Source organism: Rhinopithecus roxellana, chromosome 8, assembly GCF_007565055.1.
Source record: "Rhinopithecus roxellana isolate Shanxi Qingling chromosome 8, ASM756505v1, whole genome shotgun sequence".
In the NCBI taxonomy this organism is placed as follows: domain Eukaryota; kingdom Metazoa; phylum Chordata; class Mammalia; order Primates; family Cercopithecidae; genus Rhinopithecus; species Rhinopithecus roxellana.
Genome location: NC_044556.1, coordinates 49,367,783 through 49,387,165, shown reverse-complemented (window position 1 = coordinate 49,387,165; position 19,383 = coordinate 49,367,783). Strand labels below are relative to the sequence as shown.

The window sequence follows — 19,383 nt, the reverse complement described above, 5'->3', positions numbered from 1 at the left end:
CAGCTCCAGCTACTCAGGAGGCTGAGGCAGTAAGATTCCTTGAGGCCCAGAGTTTGAGGCTGCAGTGAGCAGTGATCGTACCACTGCACTCGAGCCTGGGTGACACAGTGAGACCCTGTCTCATGTGGTGATTCATGCCTGTAAGTAATTCCAGCACTTTGAGGGGCCAAGGAGGATGGACCACTTGCGGTGAGGAGTTTAAGACCAGTCTGACCAGCATGGTGAAACTCCGTCTCTACTGAAAAAAAAAAAAAAAAGTAAATAAATAAATAAGATTTACATTCCAATAACTTACCTGTTGTCTTTGGTTTCCTGAAATTTCTTGACCCTGGGATTCTACTGAAGCAACTTTTTCCTGAAGAAGTAAGACTTCCCGGGTCAGGCGTTCCATAGCTGGTATGTCTTCAGGATCAACCAGTTGCATTTGCAGGTCCCAGAAGACAAAAAACAGTGTGGATATGAAAATAGTAATAAAAGGATTATTCAGCAGAGGAGCAGGGGAACAAACATTCTTGAAGTAGTCTGCCTATACTTTCAAGTGGGATATTAATAATCACTGGCCAAGGGATTCAGTGTGTGCAAATACTGTCTGAAGATGCCCTACAGCTATTCTGAGCTGCGAACATTTCTAATGGTCTTTTAAAAGTTTTGAAAGATCTTTATGAGATCTTCTTTAATCTGTATGTTCCTGGTCAGAGACTCCATATCAGCAGCCTGCACCTGCAGCTCTTCTTCTCGCACAGCCATCACGGACTGTAGAGCAGAAAGCTCCATCTGTGGAAAGAGGAAACAGTATCTGCCATGTTTACATTTTAACACCGAGGCAAATGCTTTTGCATATCATATCACTATCAGCCAGTAATGCAAAAGAAAATGAGAACATGAATAGGGCTCTACAGCATCAAATCAATAATCCATGCAGTATGGCACCAAAGGATGTTTTATGGGACGATGTCATAGCTGTTCTTAATGACGTCTTCCACTTTAGCTAGCACTATAAAACACATCAAATTTGTTTAACAAGCTTATTATGATACTGAAAAAGAATGGTCACCATTAGCAGAAGCAAGAAGAGATGAAGTTTTTATGTATTTCACCCAACAGATGAAAAATGACAGCATGAGGATATCTCCATTTTGCAACCCTTAATGAATGAATGGATAAGGCATGATACAGCAACAGCTGCCAACATCACGAGAGATCACCAAACATTTCATGCCTCCTGATGGAAGAACATGCCACCACCTAGGAAGAAATGTTGCCAAAAGCTGGCACTACATGCCCTAAACTTTCAGTGTTCTCACCAGAAAATGACAAATACTTGGTTATGACAAAGTTCATTAAAAATCAGGATTTAATAGACCAGGCGCGGTGGCTCACGTCTGTAATCCCAGCACTTTGGGAGGCTGAGGTGGGCGGATCACAAGGTCAGGAGTTCAAGACCAGCCTGACCAACATGGTGAAACCCATCTCTACTAAAAATATAAAAATTAGCTGGGCGTGGTGGTGTGTGCCTGTAACCCCAGCTACTCAGGAGGCAGAGGCAGGAGAATCGCTTGAACCCGGGAGGTGGAGCTTGCAGTGAGCTGAGATTGTGCCACTGCACTCCAGCCTGGCAACAGAGCGAGACTCTGTGACACACACACACACACACACACACACACACACACAAAACATGATAATAACCATAGCTGCTAACACTATGCCCCCGGGCTCTCTAATAAACGCTTTGTATATATTTAATCCTTTTAACAAATCTAGTGATCTGACTCCTGCCTACTTTTCCTACTTTAATGTCTGCCATTTTACTCCTCACTCATGACTTCATAGGCACACTAGACTTTTTCTCTTCTAGGAACACCAGACTTTCTCTTGACTCAGCCTTTACAACTACTACTCCTTTTGCCTGAAATATCTTTCCCAGGGCTGCCTCCTGTTCATCCTCAGGTCCCAGCTTACGTGTCATCTGCTCAGAGAAGCCTTCTTTGGCCACCCTATTTAAGATCTCCATCCATGTTGCTTTCTATCATTTCCCTCATATCACTTACTATACTCTATAATTATAATGTCTATTTATTTATTGTCTGTATCTCCCCAGTAGAAATTAACTACATAGAGCCAGAGACCTTACTGATTTCATTCACTACCTCATCCTCAGCACTAGCCCAAGCTTAGAGAAGGTCCCCATGTAGCTAATGAATGAATGAGTGAATCCTCACAACAATCCTATGAGATAACTACTCTTCGATGTATACACAAGGTGACTTCTTCTACTCTTCAATTTATAGACAAGGTGATTGAGTCTGAGAGAAATTAAGGAACTTGTTCAAAAATCACAGGGCTGGCTAGTAAGTGGTAAATACAGAACGTGAAAACTCAGGGAAGCTGACTCAGAGCCACTAGGTTATAATGTCTTTCCTGTAGATACCACATATCCATACAGTCTTTATGGTAAGGACAAGTTATTTTAAAGAAACCCTTTAAGGGAATTTAGCAATAGTTAAATATCACCCACTCAAAATACCCATTCATAGGCATTACAATTTCATAATCCTGAAAACAGGACAGAATCAAAAAGTAACATTACTCTGGATTTGATAAATATGAGAAAAACAGGAAGAGGATGTGGAAACTAAAATATCTAACATGAACAATCAGAAAATGGCTAAGGTAGGACCACAAAGAGGAAGGGAGACTAGGGGATTTTTAAAACTGGTATTTCTTAAACGCCACACATTCTCATATCCTGAAAACTAATTGAGTCATAAAACATGAGTCTGTTTGTAAGCAGAAATATGGTAATGAAATCAAAAGATAATATATGATAATTCCATCACAAATACAAACACAGGTTTTGTATTAGAGATCTAGCTATGGCAAAAGGTAGAAAAAAACTAAGGAGCTATTTGGACTAGCTAGTTAAACTGAATTCAGGAAGCCATGACACTGACTGATCTTCTAAAAGAGATGCCAACATAGTAACAAACAAGCTTTCAGTTTCAGTCTGTAACTCTGCACTGCGGTCCTAGCATTTCTTCAACATCATAGTTGAGTATGCAGCTAGCTGTGGAGGAAATGCAGGGGGAAGGGAATCTCTAAGGCTGAAAGGCCTCTTCTAAAAAAATTGATGAGAACTCTATGCTAGAGAGAGTTAAAGCGTAAGGTGGGAAAAATGTGCTCTAGGAAATGAATCTTCTTAGGAAGTATGTGAAGTCACAAAAGGCTTGAGTTTGAATCATAGCTCTGGTATTTATTAGTTACATGACTATTCTCCACTCCCATTTTAAAAGAGAAATCAGTGTTTCAGCTTCTTCGTCTATAATAATTGGGTCGACACCACTTACTTTGTGTAGAGCTGTGAGCATTAGTGCTAATTTAAATACCTAGTATAGTACATCGCACATGAATACTTAATAAACTTTGATTATACTCAAATTTCTCTTGTTTCATGTTTCTAAAACTAATTTCATGGGTCTAATGTCATAACTCTAAGCAGCAATCACACGACACTTCCTGTTTTCACTAGTGCTTTACAATTATTATTATTATTATCTTGGAGGTGGAGTTTTACTCTTGTTGCCCAGGCTGGAGTGTGATGGCACAATCTCAGTTCACTGTAACCTCCACCTCCCGGGTTCAAGCGATTCTCCTGCCTGAGGCTCCCAAGTAGCTGGGATTACAGGTGCCTGCCGCTACACCTGGCTAATTTTTGTATTTTTAGTAGAGACGAGGTTTCGTCATACTGGCCAGGCTGGTCTCAAACTCCTGACCTCAAGTGATCAGTCCACCTCGGCCTCCCAAAGTGCTGGGATTACAGGCATGAGCCACTGCACTCGGCCTTTACAATTATTTTATTCCAGTTAGCAATTGGGAGAGAGGGTTACGTTTTTCCAGCACTTAATAAGTTTTAATGGTCCCAATCTAAAAACAGGAGCATCTTTTTGAGATAATGTATATATAAAATAACTTATATTTTTCTCCAAAAAGAAAAAAGTCATACCCGGCATTTGGACTCAGATATTATACTTGGAGAATTACGTGCTTTTAAATATAAACTATTTTGAAAGAAAAAACAGGGATTTGAAACTAAGACTTGACTAGAAAACTCACTTGACTTTTTCTTTCTTTTTTAGCCATGAGTTCAAGTTCCGCTTTGGCATTACTCAGTTCTTTTTCCAGCCCTGCAACTGTATCCAAGTCTCCTAAGATGAAAATACAGCGCTAGTTTTAATTGCTTTTAACATAATGTGATATCTGCTGCCCCCTTTGAGTAATTTACAGAGGACACATTCCAATAATAAGAAAAAAGAAAACATACACACGGGTTGTTCATCGTAGTGTTATCATAGCAAAATACTGCAATCATCCTAGATGCTACAAAGAGTGAATAAACTATAGTATATTCACAGATAGCACTATATAATGCTGTAAAAAAAGAATAAGGATGATCTTTATGAACTTACATGGAGTGATTTTGAGATTCTAAGAATATGTTAAGTAAAACAAGCCATGTGTTTAAGAATACATGTAAGGTAGTAGATTTTCTATTAGGAAAAAGGGGAAATGAGAATGTACATATATACATCACATATACACAGATGATTCATTTGCTTATTTTTGCAAAAAGATATATAGGAAGAATAACCCAGAAATGAAACTGATTACTTGCAGGAGATGAGTGGAAACAGGAGAGAAGGAATAGGGAAATATGGGACATTTGAGAATATCATTTTATATACTGGAGTTTTGAACTGTGTAAATGTTTAATTTTTAATGTGTAAGTCAGCTTGACAATGAATGGGAGAGAAAACGTCAAAAATAGAATACTAATATAAATAAATAAATCTATATAGCAAATAGATAATAAAACCACCCAGAAGACAATAAAAAATTAATCCAAATAATTTTTGAACACACTAACTGAACACTGATCAGTGCAAAATATCCTAAGGATAAAAAGAATTACAAAAAAATCTTAAACATTACATAATACATTTATTGTTGATGGTGGGATTTATGTAGCAATTGTGAAACTACTTTTGCATATTATAGTATTCTGCAAATGTGTAAATATTTTGAAACATATTGATGCTCTAAGTAACCAGGGCTCTCAAGGAGATACAAATATGAAATGAAGGAAAAAAGAACCTATATTGTTAAATTGGAATTACAGAAAGTATCAAATCTTCATATGTATACAAATACACACACATATACTTAAAAATATTCATTGCTAGCTCTGTTCACTTAAAAGGGCCTAGAAGCAAAAGGCAATCATGTAGCAATGAACACATCTTGTGCCCAGATCACAGTTTCTGAATGCCATTACCCACCAAAAGGAACCAGGGAGCTCTTTAGGATAATGACTGATTCTGGGACTGAGGCAAGTAAAGCAAAAGGTAATCATAGAACATCTTACTGTGCCAGAAACTATGAAACTACGCTAAAAAAAAAAAAAAAAAAAAAAACACTGTTGGGGATATGGCAAAGGGTCAGAGAAATAGCTTGATGGGCCTCCCACTGACCAAATATGGGTTAATTTGAGCATTAAAGGAAATAATGACCAAAATCAATAATATAATGATTTTTAAAACTCCACATTGATAAAAACAAATGGGGTACAGAGATAGGGAAACGATAGCTCTTCTTTATAAATAATACCCACAAATAAACAAGAAATTTTACAATAGAAAATCATATATTTTTTCTTTTTTTTTTTTGAGACTGAGTCTTGCTCTGTCGTTCACGCTGGAGTGCAGTGGGGCAATCTCTCAGCTTTCCAGGTTCAAGCGACTCTCCTGCCTCAGCCTCCTGTGTAGCTAGGATTATAGGCATGCACCACCAAACCCAACTATTTTTTGTATTTTTAGTAGAAACAGGGTTTCACCATGTTGGCCAGGCTGGTCTCAAAACTCCCGCACTCAAGTGATCTGCCTGCCTCGGCCTCCCAAAGTGCTGGGATTAAAGGCATGAGCCACCGTGCCCAACCCTGAAAATCACTATTTTTAAACTACTAATGTAGTTTAAAACTAATGTAGGTGGTTCAGGCAAGGCTCAAATCATACTAAAACCACTGAGTGAATGATTGTTGGAAAACAGAACTGTCAACATCTCAAATTCAGCCAGCAGATCACTATATACTAAGGCGGAAATAAACTTTTGACAACGGAGAGATTTGACAGCTACAACTTTAACCAAATGACTAAATTTAATATCACCAAGGATGATACAAACTGATTATCATGCACTGATGTGATGCACTAAAAAAGATGTTATCCAGGCCAGGTGCCGTGGCTCACGCTTATAATCCCAGCACTATAGGAGACTGAGGTAGGTGGATCACTTGAGGCTAGGAGTTCCAGACCAGCCTGGCCAGCATGGCAAAACTCTGTCTCTAAGAAAAAATACAAAAAAACTGGCTAGGCATGGTGGCGCAAGCATGTAGTCCCAGCTACTTGAGAGGCTGAGGCATGAAGATCGCTTGAACCTAGAAGGCAGGCAGGCAGGCAGCCAGGCAGGACGAAAGGAAAGAAGGAAGGAAGGAAGGAAGGAAGGAAGGAAGGAAGGAAGGAAGGAAGGAAGGAAGGGAGGGAGGGAGGGAGGGAGGGAGGGAGGGGAAGATGTCATCCACATGGTATTCCTGCCAAAAATGTTTAACTCTAATCTAACCATGAGGAAACAATCACAGCTAAATTGAGGAATATTAGCTGGCCTGGATTCTTCAAAAATGCCAATCTTGACCTCTGCCCCCGGGCAGGCCGGGCCTGCAGTGGTGGAGGGAGCCAGGCTGAGGGTGGGGGTGGGTAGCTGGCGGGGCGGAGGGCGGGGAAGGGGCACGGAGGAGGAGGAGAGACGAGGGCAGCCGAGGAGGCGACGGGGTCGAGACGGATGATGAACAAGCTTTACATCGGGAACCTGAGCCCAGCCGTCACCGCCGACGACCTCCGGCAGCTCTTTGGGGACAGGATGCTGCCCCTGGCGGGACAGGTCCTGCTCAAGTCCGGCTACGCCTGTGTGGACTACCCCGACCAGAACTGGGCCATCCGCGCCATCGAGACCCTCTCGGGTAAAGTGAAATTGCATGGGAAAATCATGGAAGTTGATTACTCAGTCTCTAAAAAGCTAAGGAGCAGGAAAAGTCAGATTCGAAACATCCCTCCTCGCCTGCAGTGGGAGGTGTTCGATGGACTTTTGGCTCAGTACAGAACAGTGGAGAATGTGGAACAAGTCAACACAGACATAGAAACCGCCATGGTCAACGTCACATATGCAACAAGAGAAGCAGCAAAAATAGTGATGGAGAAGCTAAGCGGGCATCAGTGTGAGAACTACTTCTTCAAGATTTCCTACATCCCAGATGAAGAGGTGAGCTTCCCGTCGCCCCCTCAGCGAGCCCAGTGTGGGACCACTTTTCCCGGGGAGCAAGGCCAGCCCTGAGGACGATTCTCAGGCCAGACAGATTGATTTCCCACTGCGGATCCTGGTCCCCACCCAGTTTGTTGGTGCCATCATCGGAAAGGAGGGCTTGACCTTCATGGTCAAGCAGACCCAGTCCCAGGTAGACATCCATAGAAAAGAGAATCTGGAGCTGCAGAGAAGCCTGTCACCATCCATGCCATCCTGGGGGGACTTCTGAAGCATGTCGCATGATTCCTGAAATCATGCAGAAAGAGGCAGATGAGACCAAACTAGCTGTAGAGATTCCTCTGAAAATCTTGGCCCCCAATAGCTTGGTTGGAAGACTGACTGGAAAAGAAGGCAGGAATTTGAAGAAAATTGAACATGAAACAGGGACCAAGATAGCAATCTCATCTTTGTAGGATTTGAGCATATACAACCCGGAAAGAACCACCACTGTGAAGGGCACAATTGAGGCCTGTGCCAGTGCTGAGATAGAGATTATGAAGAAGCTGCGTGAGGCCTTTGAAAATGATATATTGGCTGCTAATACCCACTCCGGATACTTCTCCAGCCTGTACCCCCATCACCAGTTTGGCCCGTTCTCGCATCATCACTCTTATCCAGAGCAGGAGATTGTGAATCTCTTCATCCCAACCCAGGCTGTGGGCGCCATCATCGGGAAGAAGGGGGCACACATCAAACACCTGGAGATTTGCCGGAGCCTCCATCAAGATCGCCCCTGCAGAAGGCCCAGACGTCAGCGAAAGGATGGTCATCATCACCCGGCCACCGGAAGCCCAGCTCTAGGTCCAGGGACGGATCTTTGGGAAACTGAAAAAGGAAAACTACTTTAATCCCAAAGAAGAAGTGAAGCTGGAAGCCCATGTCAGAATGCCCTCTTCCGTAGCTGGCCGGGTGATTGGCAAAGGTGGCAAGACCGTGGATGAACTGCAGAACTTAACCAGTGCAGAAGTCATCGTACCTCGTGACCACACGACAGATGAAAACGCGGAAGTGATCGCCGGAATTATCGGATACTTCTTTGATAGCCAGACTGCACAGCGCAAGATCAGAGAAACTGTATAACAGGTGAAACAGCAGGAGCAGAAATACCCTCAGGGAGTCGCCTCACAGCGCAGCAAGTGAGACTCCCACAGGCACCAGCAAAACAACAGATGAACCGAGCCCTTCCAACACCTGACAGAATGAGACCAAACACAGCCAGCCAGATCGGGAGCAAACCAAAGACCATTTGAGGAATGAGAAGTCTGTGGAGGCGGCCAGGGACTCTGCAGAGGCCCTGAGAATCCCAGGGGCTGAGGAGGGGTGGGGAAAGTCAGCCAGGTTTGCCAGAACCACCGGGCCCGCCTCCCGCCCCGCAGGGCTTCTGCAGGCTTCAGCCATTCACTTCACCATCCCCTCGGATCTCTTCTTAACTCCTAGGACGCTATCCCTTTTAGTTGAACTAACATAGGTGAACGTGTTCAAAGCCAAGCAAAATGCACACCCTTTTTTGGTGGCAAATCGTTTCTGTACATGTGTGTACATATTAGAAGGGGAAGGTATTAAGATATGTGGCCTGTGGGTTACACAGGGTGCCTGCAACGGTAATATATTTTAGAAATAATATATCAAATAACTAACTCCAATTTTTAATCAATTATTATTATTTTTTTCTTTTTAAAGAGAAAACAGGCTTTTCTAGACTTTACAGAATAAGGTCTTTCTTTGGGAGGTCTCATGTTGTAGAGAGGAGCTTTGAGGCCACCCACACAAAATTCACCCAGAGGGAAATCTTGTCGGAAGGACACTCACAGCAGTTCTGGTTCACCTGTGTATGTTAACAGAAGGGATACCGTCTCTTTGAAGAGAAAACTGTCGCTTCTCATCCCTGTCTAGCTCATACACGCATTTATCTTTGCTTCACAGGTTTTAAACTGGATGTTTGCATACTGCTATATAATTCTCAGTCTCTCTCTATCTCTCCCTATCTCTCCCTTCCCTCCCCTGCCCTTCTTCATCTCCATTCTTTTGAATTCCCTCATCCCTCCATCTCAATGGACTCAATGCACTCCCCCACCTCCCCACCCCACCCCCAGGCAAAGCAGTGCTCTGAGTATCACATCACACAAAAGGAACAAGAGCGCAACACACAAACCAGCCTCAACTTACACTTGGTTACTCAAAAGAACAAGAGTCAATGGTACTTGTTCTAGACTTTTGGAAGAGGAAAACAGGAACCCATCAAACCAACGGATCCACCAAACAAAGAAAAAATTCCACAGTGAGAGAATGTATTTTGTCTTTTGGCATTTTGGTGTATAAGCCATCAATATTCAGCAAATGATTTCTTTCTTTAAAAAAAAAAAAAGTGGAGGAAAGTTGAAATTTACCAAGGTTGTTGGCCCAGGGCGTTAAATTTACAGATTTTTTAAACGAGAAAAACACAGAAAAAGCTACCTCAGGTGTTTTTTTACCTCAGCACCTTGCTCTTGTGTTTCCCTTAGAGATTTCCTAAAACTGATAGTTGGAACATTTATTTATCTACCTATTTATTTATTTATTTATTTATTTAATAAAAATGAGTTGCAAAGGAAATAAGATATCAACTGCCAGCCTGGAGAAGGTGAGAGTCCAAGTATGCAACAGCTGTTCTGAATTGTCTTCCGCTAGCCAAGAACCTATATGGCCTTCTTTTGAACAAACTTTGAAAATGTTTATTAAAACAAAAAAGATGACAAAGAAAAACAGAGAGAGATAATATTGGAGATGTCCTGAATTTTAATAGGTATGCGCCATTAGGGCTTTTTGAGCTGAAGAATGAACATGTACTGGTTTCTGTGAATAAGCCATTATACCACCACACTGCAATGCCAGTTTCCTCTACTGCAAACAGTATTCTGTGACCAAAAAAAGAAAAGAAATACATCCAGTAACAAGAAAAAAAAAAAGCCAATCTCATTAAAGAAAAAAAAAAAGCTAGACAATTGTTCTAGATCAGAGACTAAGAGACATGACAACTAAGCACAATGCATAACCCCTGGGTTGGGGGAAACAAAAGTAGCCATACAGAACATTATTGGGACATCAGGAATTCTGAATGTGGACTGTATATTAGATACTAAGCCTATACCAAGGTTAAATTTCCTGAGTGTGATAATTATATTGTAGCTATGTAGGAGAATGCCCTTGTTCTTAGGCCATACTTACTGGAGTATTCAGGAATAAAGTGTCATGATTTCTGTAGGAAATTCTCCAGTGGTTCAGAAGATATATTACAACTAGGTATGTGAGTGTAATAAAAAACAAAAAAAGGCAAATGTGGCAGAATGTTAATAGCTGGTAAGTCTGAACAAAAATGTCTGAGTATTCACTGTACTATTTTTGCCATTTTTCTGTAGGTTTGAAATTTCCAAAATAAAAAAACTTTAGGGAAAAGGATAGTTTTTTAAAAAAGGCAAATAAAGAATAAATAAAACAAATCCACCATTCTTTTACTCTTTGATTAGTGTAAAGCTTTCCTACTAGAGAATGACAACTTGTAAGACTTTTCTAAACCATCCCCTGAATGGGACTAGGCTTGTCAAATAACTCAATATACACTGCCTACCCTTCCTAACAGTTTAATGTAGGTGATGTCAACTTACACTGAGTGGCCCCAGACTTGAAAGATACCCAGGAAAAGGTGTCAGCTCATGGCCCTGCTGGGCAGGAATGGAACCACTACCTCCTGCATTTCTGAATCCCTGCAAAGCTATCTGAAAAGGAGAATAAGGATAGAGTTTCTCTGGGCCAAATTGTGAACCCAGAGCAATAACCTCGACTCAACATAAGGTAAGGACAGTTCTTCAGCCTTTCAGAGGAATTCCAAACTTATTTGTTCCATTAAGATAGGAAGAGAAAAGAGTCTTGGTCAAACCTATTACTAGAAGGAAAAACAAGAGAAAAACAAAGTCCCTTAACAAAATGAAATTTGATACTCACCTAATGTGGATCTGGGTATGCTGGCATCCTCTTTGGCAGCCAATGAAGAGATATCATCTCTGGAAGGTATCTGCATTGCACCCTAAAAAATTGGAAAAGCTGGGGGACTTAGGAGGATGCAGGAACCGTGATCACAATGACAGTACTGAGAATATTCTCAGAATTTGGTATTAAAATTATCAAACTTGTACCTCAAATGTAAAAAGGAAATGGAATCAACATGAATTATATAAGTCTATAGTTCTTACTTGATCAGTCTGTTCTCCAAGAGAGGGGCCAATGGAGGTAACTCCAGCTTGTTGGTTAGAGATGGGTGCTTGGGATGTCAGGGAGTCTCTCCCTCCTAAGTATTGGCACAGGGCCTGTAATTATGAATTTCTTTCCATTAAGGTTTGCACTATCTTCTCTGCAGCAGCCTAGTAAGAGGAAATCACAAATAACATCAGAAAGATACCCTAGTAAAACAAAATTTTTGTTCTGATATTATTTCTTCAAAGTCAACCATTTGTGAAAAACAAACAAACAACAACAGAAAACAGTGGGTCCTTAGGAAATAGTTCCCTTGCTTTCAGTTTACAGGGAAAAACATAGTTAAGTGAATGGAAATAAAGTCTCATAGGCAGAATATTGGGAAAAAAACTGAATTTAACACATCTGTAACAGGTAAGAGAATCTGAAATAGGTTCTGCTAGAACTGTCAGGCTAAGGTGTTAAGATTCTGGTTTGAATTAGTACAACAAATGTCTTTATTCTTGGATCAGCTGCTTCTTAGGAGAAGATTGCTCTTCACTCAAACATTTGTGTGGTTTGCTCCCTTCAGGTCTTGGCCAAATGTTACCTTATCAGGTTGGTCTTCCCTGCATATCCTATCCAAAACAGCAATCTTGCTGGCCAAAGGGTACAAGTTTTCAGGTATAAGATGAATATATTTTGAGGATCCAATGTATAGCATGGTGACTTTAGTTAATAATACTGTATTGTTTGCTTGAAATTTGCTAAGAGAGTAGATCTTAAGTGTCTTCACCATACATAAAACATGTAGTGACGGATGTGTTAATTTGATTGTGGCAATCATTTCACAATGTATACGTATATCAACACATCATGTTGTACACCTTGAATATATACAATAGTTGTCAATTATACCTCAATAAAGCCGGGAAATTTTTTTTTTTAAACCCAGCAATCTCTTTATCTCCAACACCCCTTACTGTGCTTAATTTTTTTCAATGCATTTACCATTATCTAATCTCTCTCTCTCTCTCTCTGCTTCCCCTACATGGAATGTAAGTTTCCTAAAGACAACTTGGTGCTGAATCTCAAGCACCCAGTACAGTGTCTGGCACATAACAGACACTCACTACATATTTACTGAATGAATCAATTACACACATAAACATTTTTATCAGACCACATGATTAGGAGAATCTCAACCTCAAAATCACCAAACTCAGCTTGTTTCATTTCAAACCCCAGTTTTCTAAGACAGATGATGACACAATAAGGGAAAGATCTAGAACATTTTTAACTATTAATGCACAGAAAATCTGCATTTAAGCAGAAAATCTGGAAATAATAAGTTGATATTAAAATTACTGAGGGTATAAGATGATGAATCGTAACACCAACTGTCTCTGAGGAAAAGTACTACTGTTTTAAGGGAGAAGCTGAGCTCTTGTCACAATTTCTAAGGGAAATATGAAAAAAACTTCCATTTTTTCAGTAAGTAAAATGTGGGCTCTTTGGAGATTTGAATATAACCATTTTAGAGGTATTATCATTTAATTAAAATATCTGTGAAAACTGTGGGAAAAACATAATAAATAACATACAAAACATATACTGTGCTCTATCTGCCTTGGCGCTCTTTTTCTGGTAGAATTTGAGAGTTTTTAGCAGTGCTCCTCCAGTGCAGTCCATGAACCTGCAGCATCACTATCACCTGGAAACTTGTTAGATATGCAAATTCCGAAGCCCCACCTGTACCTCCTAATTACTTTCTCTGGAGTTGAGCTCTGCAATCTTTAAAAAGCTCTTCAGGTGATTTCTTTTGCACGTAAATTTAGAGAAGCAGATGTAGAAGAATACAACCATTAATCTTCTTGAGTTGAAAAATCTTCTGTAATTTCCATCATCTCCATTATTCTATTACCAGCAGTGCATAATTTTTTTTTGAGGTATAATAAAGACAAATTCTCCCAAATCACAAAGAGGTTAAAAAGAAAACACAAAGATCCTAGCCTCTTGCCAAAGACTTAAATAATTTAGAATAATGTTGTTAGGTCTATTTTAGAAACAATTTCTGAAGCACACAGCAGGACCTTTCTAACAAGATATGTACTTTCTTCAGTGGGCCTAACAATTAGAACAGTGCTGTATAATCCTTTCACAATGTAAGGAAACATAAGAAAATATTATGGGGTCAAATAACAGGCCAAAAAGAGTCTATCTTCCTCTAAAAACTGACTGGGGGGATTCTGAGCTACTGGTATCTGAAATGCAGCACAAGTCAACTAAGAGTCTTTAGCCTTAAAACACATAGAAATGAGGAAAAATTAAGAATTTACTTATGGGCAGGGCATGGTGGCTCACGCCTGTAATCCCAGCACTTTGAGAGGCTGAGATGGGTGGATCACTTGAGGCCAGGAATGATCCAACATTTCAGCCTGGCCAACATGGTGAAACCCCATCTCTACTAAAAATACAAAACTTAGCAGGCATGGTGGTGCATGCCTGTAATCCCAGCTACTCGGGAGGCTGAGGCAGGAGAATTGTTTGAACCCAGGAGGCAGAGGTTGCAGTGAGCTGAGATCGTGCCACTGCACTCCAGCTGGGTGACAGAGGGAGATGCCATCTCAAAAGAAAAAAAAAAGAGAATTTACTTCTTAAATATTGTGAAATTAATATACCCCATACTATTATGAGATTGTTTATTCTCACCATAACCTCTGAAAAACGCAATCTTTTTTCCCTCTTAAGATAACTCAGATTTTACAAAAACTAAGAGTAAACATGTTGAGTGTAAGTTTTCCCATACCTTGACTGGAAATGCAAAATATCACTCAAGTCTTAACAATTTAGAATCAAAATCAAAACACTCACAACCCCTACTCCTTTCTCTCAAAATGATCAGATTATTAAGGAAGAGAAAATGTATGTAATGAAGTTAATGGATACATGTATTGTTTAGGCACCTTTCCCAATGCAAGGTTTTCAATAAATGTTTCATACTTTGATGATTAATGTAAAACTGTGGTCTCAGGCCAGGTACAGCAGCTTACATCTACAATCTCAGCACTTTGGGAAGCCAAGGCAGGATGATTGCTTGAGCCCAGGAGTTCGAGACCAGCCTGCACAACACAGCGAGACTCCCACCTCTAAATAAGTAAATAAATAAAACTGTGGTCTAGGTAATAAATAGAAGGAAAGAAACTAACGGAGTTGACTGTAAAATATATAAATATACACACATCTACAGTCTGCAAATGCTTCCTATTTGCAGACTATAAATGCACTACATGATACTTTTCTGATCTGTGTATTAATCCTTACTTGGCTTTCCTGCTCCCTGGTGCGCATAGACTGAAGCAGGCCTTGAATCTCCATTTCATGTTCCACCACTTGTTTGTTTCGATCACTTAGAAGGTCCTGCAGCATCCTTTCCTTTCGCTGTAGACGCTGGCAGAGCTCCTCTGTTATCTCACTCTGCCCTGGTCCAAGTTTGCACAGCAATGTTGCACTAAGATCCTAATGCAGAAAGGACACTGTAAGTTTCTGGAGGAAAGAACTGCCTCTACTAAATATCAAAGGGCTTATAAGAATCTATCATAGAAGAAGGAGGTGTGAGATTCTTGAGAGTAAGTATCATGTTTTACTCATTTTTGTTTTACCAGATCTAGCACAGGCCTGGAACACAGAAGTCTCTAAATACATGTCCCAGGAATGAATACAAACAATACAGAAAACTATCTCTGGTGGCCACTTACATACATATTGTTTTCTGAAATAAGTCTTTTTCCTATTTGTTCAGGGCATGTAACAATTAATGTTAGATGAGGATAAATGGACACTCAGTTCATTTATTTGTTTTCTCCCCGGTGTAACTTTATAGGAGGAAGTATAAATGATAAGCTGAAAGGAATACTAAACACTGTATTTCCTATCATAGTGATGGTTTCTATTTCTGCACTAACCGCCGGCACATGGTGGAGGAAACGGAGGAGCCATACTGCCTAGGTTGATACTGGATCTGCTACTTATTAGCTATGTTAGCTTGGACAAGTTACTTAGCTTCAGAAGTCTGTTTCCTCCTCTACAAAACAGGGGTAATAGAATGTGCCTCATGGCCTTGTGAGGATTCAATGAGTGAATATCCATTGAGATCTGAAAACAGCACCTGCCCCAGCATGAACACCGTAACTAATAAAGGTTAATAGCTGCCAGATGGAAGAGGTAGTGTTTAGGTCTCATTCATTCTCACATAACTTCTTTGAGAAAGTTAACTGTCAACTTAAGTTTCTAGATATGGGAAAAAAAATCCCAGTGAAAGTCAATGACTTGCCCAGGCACAGAACCGCTTGTACCTGGAGAATCGCTTGTACCTGGGTGGCAGAGGTCGCAGTGAGCTGAGATCACACCATCGCACTCCAGCCTGGGCAACGAGCGTGAAACTCCGTCCCAAAAAATAAAATAAAATAAAAAGAATATCAAGCAGCCAAAGAAGCAGGAAAACATGACACATAATGAAAAATCTAATCATCTAGATAAAATTGACACACATGTTGGAAATAGCAGAAAAGGACATTAGAGCAGTTATAATTGTTTTTTGATTAAATGGAGAGGTTGAAGATTTTTTAAATACCAAATTCTGTAGATAAAAACTATGATTTACAGTCTGAAATGGAAGAAGGCACTGGATTAAACATTGCAGAAGAGAAGATTATTGACCTAGAGGGAATAGAAGTTGAAACTCACATAAATGAAACACACAGTAACAAATGACTTGGAAACTAAAAGGACCATCAGCATAAAAACTTTAAACACCCTAGTATAGGGCTAAATGGAATCCCTGAAGGGCGTGTAGTGGAGAAGAGAGACAAAGATACTTAAAACATACTGGATGAAAGATTTAGAAGCTCCATGGAAACCATAAACTTCAAATATTACAGAACTGTGATTATCCTAAGAACAAGAAACACGAAGAAAACTTCACCAAGGAACATCTTAACCAAATCCATCAAAACCAGTGATAAAAAGGAAATCCTAAAAGGAATAAAAGGGGAAAGAACATGTTACATACAGAGCACTAAATATAAGGATGGCATAAGATTTCTCGTAGGAAACTTTACAAACAAGAAGTGTGCAATAGTTTTAAACTGTTGCCTACAATTCTATACCTGGCCAAATAATCCTTCAAAAATAAACATGAGAAAAAATATTTTTGAAAAGAAAACAAAATGATCTCAATTTGCAGATGACGTGATCCTATATACAGAAAATCGCAAATAATACAAATGCAAACACACATACATGCACATAGACATGAGACACACACACACACACACACACACGAGTTAGTAAGCTAATTCAGCAAATTTTCAGCAAACAATCAGTTGTGTTAGCAATGAACAATCTGAGAAAAAAATTGACACAATGATTTCATTTATAACAGCACCTGGAAGAAGAATATGCCTGGGAATAAATTTGCTCAAGAAGGTGCAGTACTTGTACACAGACAACTACAGAACGTTGCTTGAGGAGACTAAGGAAGACCTAAATAAATGGAAAAACATATTTTGTCCACGGGTTGGAAGTTGTAACATGGTGAAGATAAAACTACAACGCAAAGCAATCCGCAGATTCAATACAATCCTATCAAAAAGTGGCCTTTTTTACAGGAATGGCTAAGAAGAACTTCATATTCCTACAAAATAGCAAGTGTCCCCCCAAAACAAAAGCAATCTTGAAATGCAAGGAGGAACATTCTCTATTCCAAAGGTCTTTAACTGCTCTCAGCAATACTTAGTAGTCTTCAATATACAGGCTTTCACATTTTTTTTTCTTGTGTTTCTAGACAGGATCTCACTCTTTCACCCAGGCTGGAGTACAGTGGCAAGATCACAGCTCACTGCAGCATGGAATTCTCAGGCCTGTGACATCCTAGGGCCTCATCCACTGAGTACCTGGGACTACAGGCTCACACCACCACACCCGGATAATTTTTCTGATTTGCTGTAGAAATGAGGTCTCACTATGTTGCCTAGGCTAGTTTCAAGCATCTGAGCTCAAGCAACCCTCCTGCCACAGCCTTCCAAAGTGCTGAGATTTGAAGCCGAGCCTGGCTGGCTTTCACATCTTTTCTATGTAGTTTATATTTCTTGATGCTATTGTGAGCCTGGCTGGCTTTTACATCTTTGTTATGTAGTGAAACCCTGTCTCTACCCAAAATACAAAAAAGAAGAAAGCAAAAGAAAGAAAGAAAGAAAAAGAAAGAAAGAAAGGAAGGAAGGAAAGGAAGGAAGGAAGGAAGGAAGGAAGGAAGGGAGGAAGGAAGGAAGGGAGGAAGGAAGGAAGGAAATTAAAGAAGAGAAAATCTCTGAACTAAATTATTCCTCAAACTCCATTCTTACAAATCTCATGTGCCCACCTCTTCTGCCTAGAGGAAGAGGAGGGCATGAGGCAGAAGAGAGGTGCATGTGGGATTGTTGGGCCTAGATGGATTGAATGGTTTCAATTTCTGCTTTTGTGTCTCATGAAAGCAGTTCATTTTGGTTGTCATCTTCTCCAGAGCCTGAAGACAAGGCATTGATTGGCATCAATGTTCAAGATTTAGCAGGAGTAGATGCCTTTTTCCAGACCCAGGAGTCAAAGCCCTGTAAACTAAAAGCATAGGGATTAGTTAATAGGACATTTGTACTGCAGGAAGTCCTATTTCTCTCTAACATGTCACAAATGAAAACACTGTGATTTGGTGTCCAGTAGTTACTGCCTGCAGCACTTCAAACCACTGTATTAAAGTGGTTACAATACTCCTTGCATGTACCTAATTGCCAGCATTCTAATCACAGAACCATGACCAAAAGCATAAAAAATGTGACAGGGCCTATGCCACACTTATCAAAGTAAGACAATTAACATTTCTCTCCATTGTTTAACAAAACGGTATATGAAAAGAACAGTTTTGGAAATTTAGTGTGGGGATAAATAATCTCCTTTTCTTTAAACACCATACAACAAATAAGGACAAAGTGAGAATAAACATACAGTAATTTTTTCAGCTATTTTATTTATTTATTTATTTATTTATTTATTTATTTATTTATGAGACAAAGTCTTCCTCTGTTGTCCAGGTTGGAGCGCAGTAGCAGGATCTTGGCTCACTAAAACCTCTACCTCCATCTACCAGGTTCAAGTGATTCTCATGCTTCAGCCTCCCAAGTAGCTGGGATTACAGGTGTGCACCACCACCCCCAGCTAATTTTTGTATTTTTTGTAGAGACGGTGTTCGGTGGGTGTTAGCCAGGCTGGTCTCAAACTCCTGGTCTCAGGTGATCTGCCTGCCTTGGCCTCCCAAAATGCTGGGATTACAGGCATGAGCCACCACACCAGGCCCTCTTTTCAGCTATTTTAAAACAGCATAATCACATATTTCCAAAATTGGTTTCTACCAATTACTGATTAGGTCACTTTCACCACTAAAATCTTCAAGCCAGTGCAATATTTGTACATATTTTGTTTTCAAGCACACACATGAAGGCCTAACAGTGATACAAGGCTTGGGTTCAAAAATCACTAGAAATTCTCACATCATTTTTTTATTACCACTTAATCCAAGTGAATGTCACTTAATTTTTTTTTTTTTTTTTTTTTTTTGAGACAGAGTCTCGCTCTGCCGCCCAGGCTGGAGTGCAATGGCCGGATCTCAGCTCACTGCAAGCCCCGCCTCCTGGGTTTACGCCATTCTCCTGCCTCAGCCTCCCAAGTAGCTGGGACTACAGG

The 19,383-nt window shown here is 40.2% G+C and overlaps 1 protein-coding gene and 1 pseudogene across 1 annotated transcript in view; one reads left to right on the top strand and one right to left on the bottom strand.

Annotated features, from left to right (window-relative positions):
* The window catches only part of LOC104678682 (myomegalin-like), a 38,803-nt gene that overhangs the window by 17,950 nt on the left and 1,470 nt on the right, over nt 1–19,383 (bottom strand). The window contains 6 exon segments of the mRNA XM_030934920.1: nt 296–434; nt 659–774; nt 4,111–4,202; nt 11,386–11,467; nt 11,634–11,801; nt 14,938–15,132. Of these exon segments, the coding sequence (XP_030790780.1) occupies nt 296–434; nt 659–774; nt 4,111–4,202; nt 11,386–11,467; nt 11,634–11,801; nt 14,938–15,132 (792 nt within the window).
* Nucleotides 6,889–8,547, top strand: LOC104678674 (annotated as a pseudogene).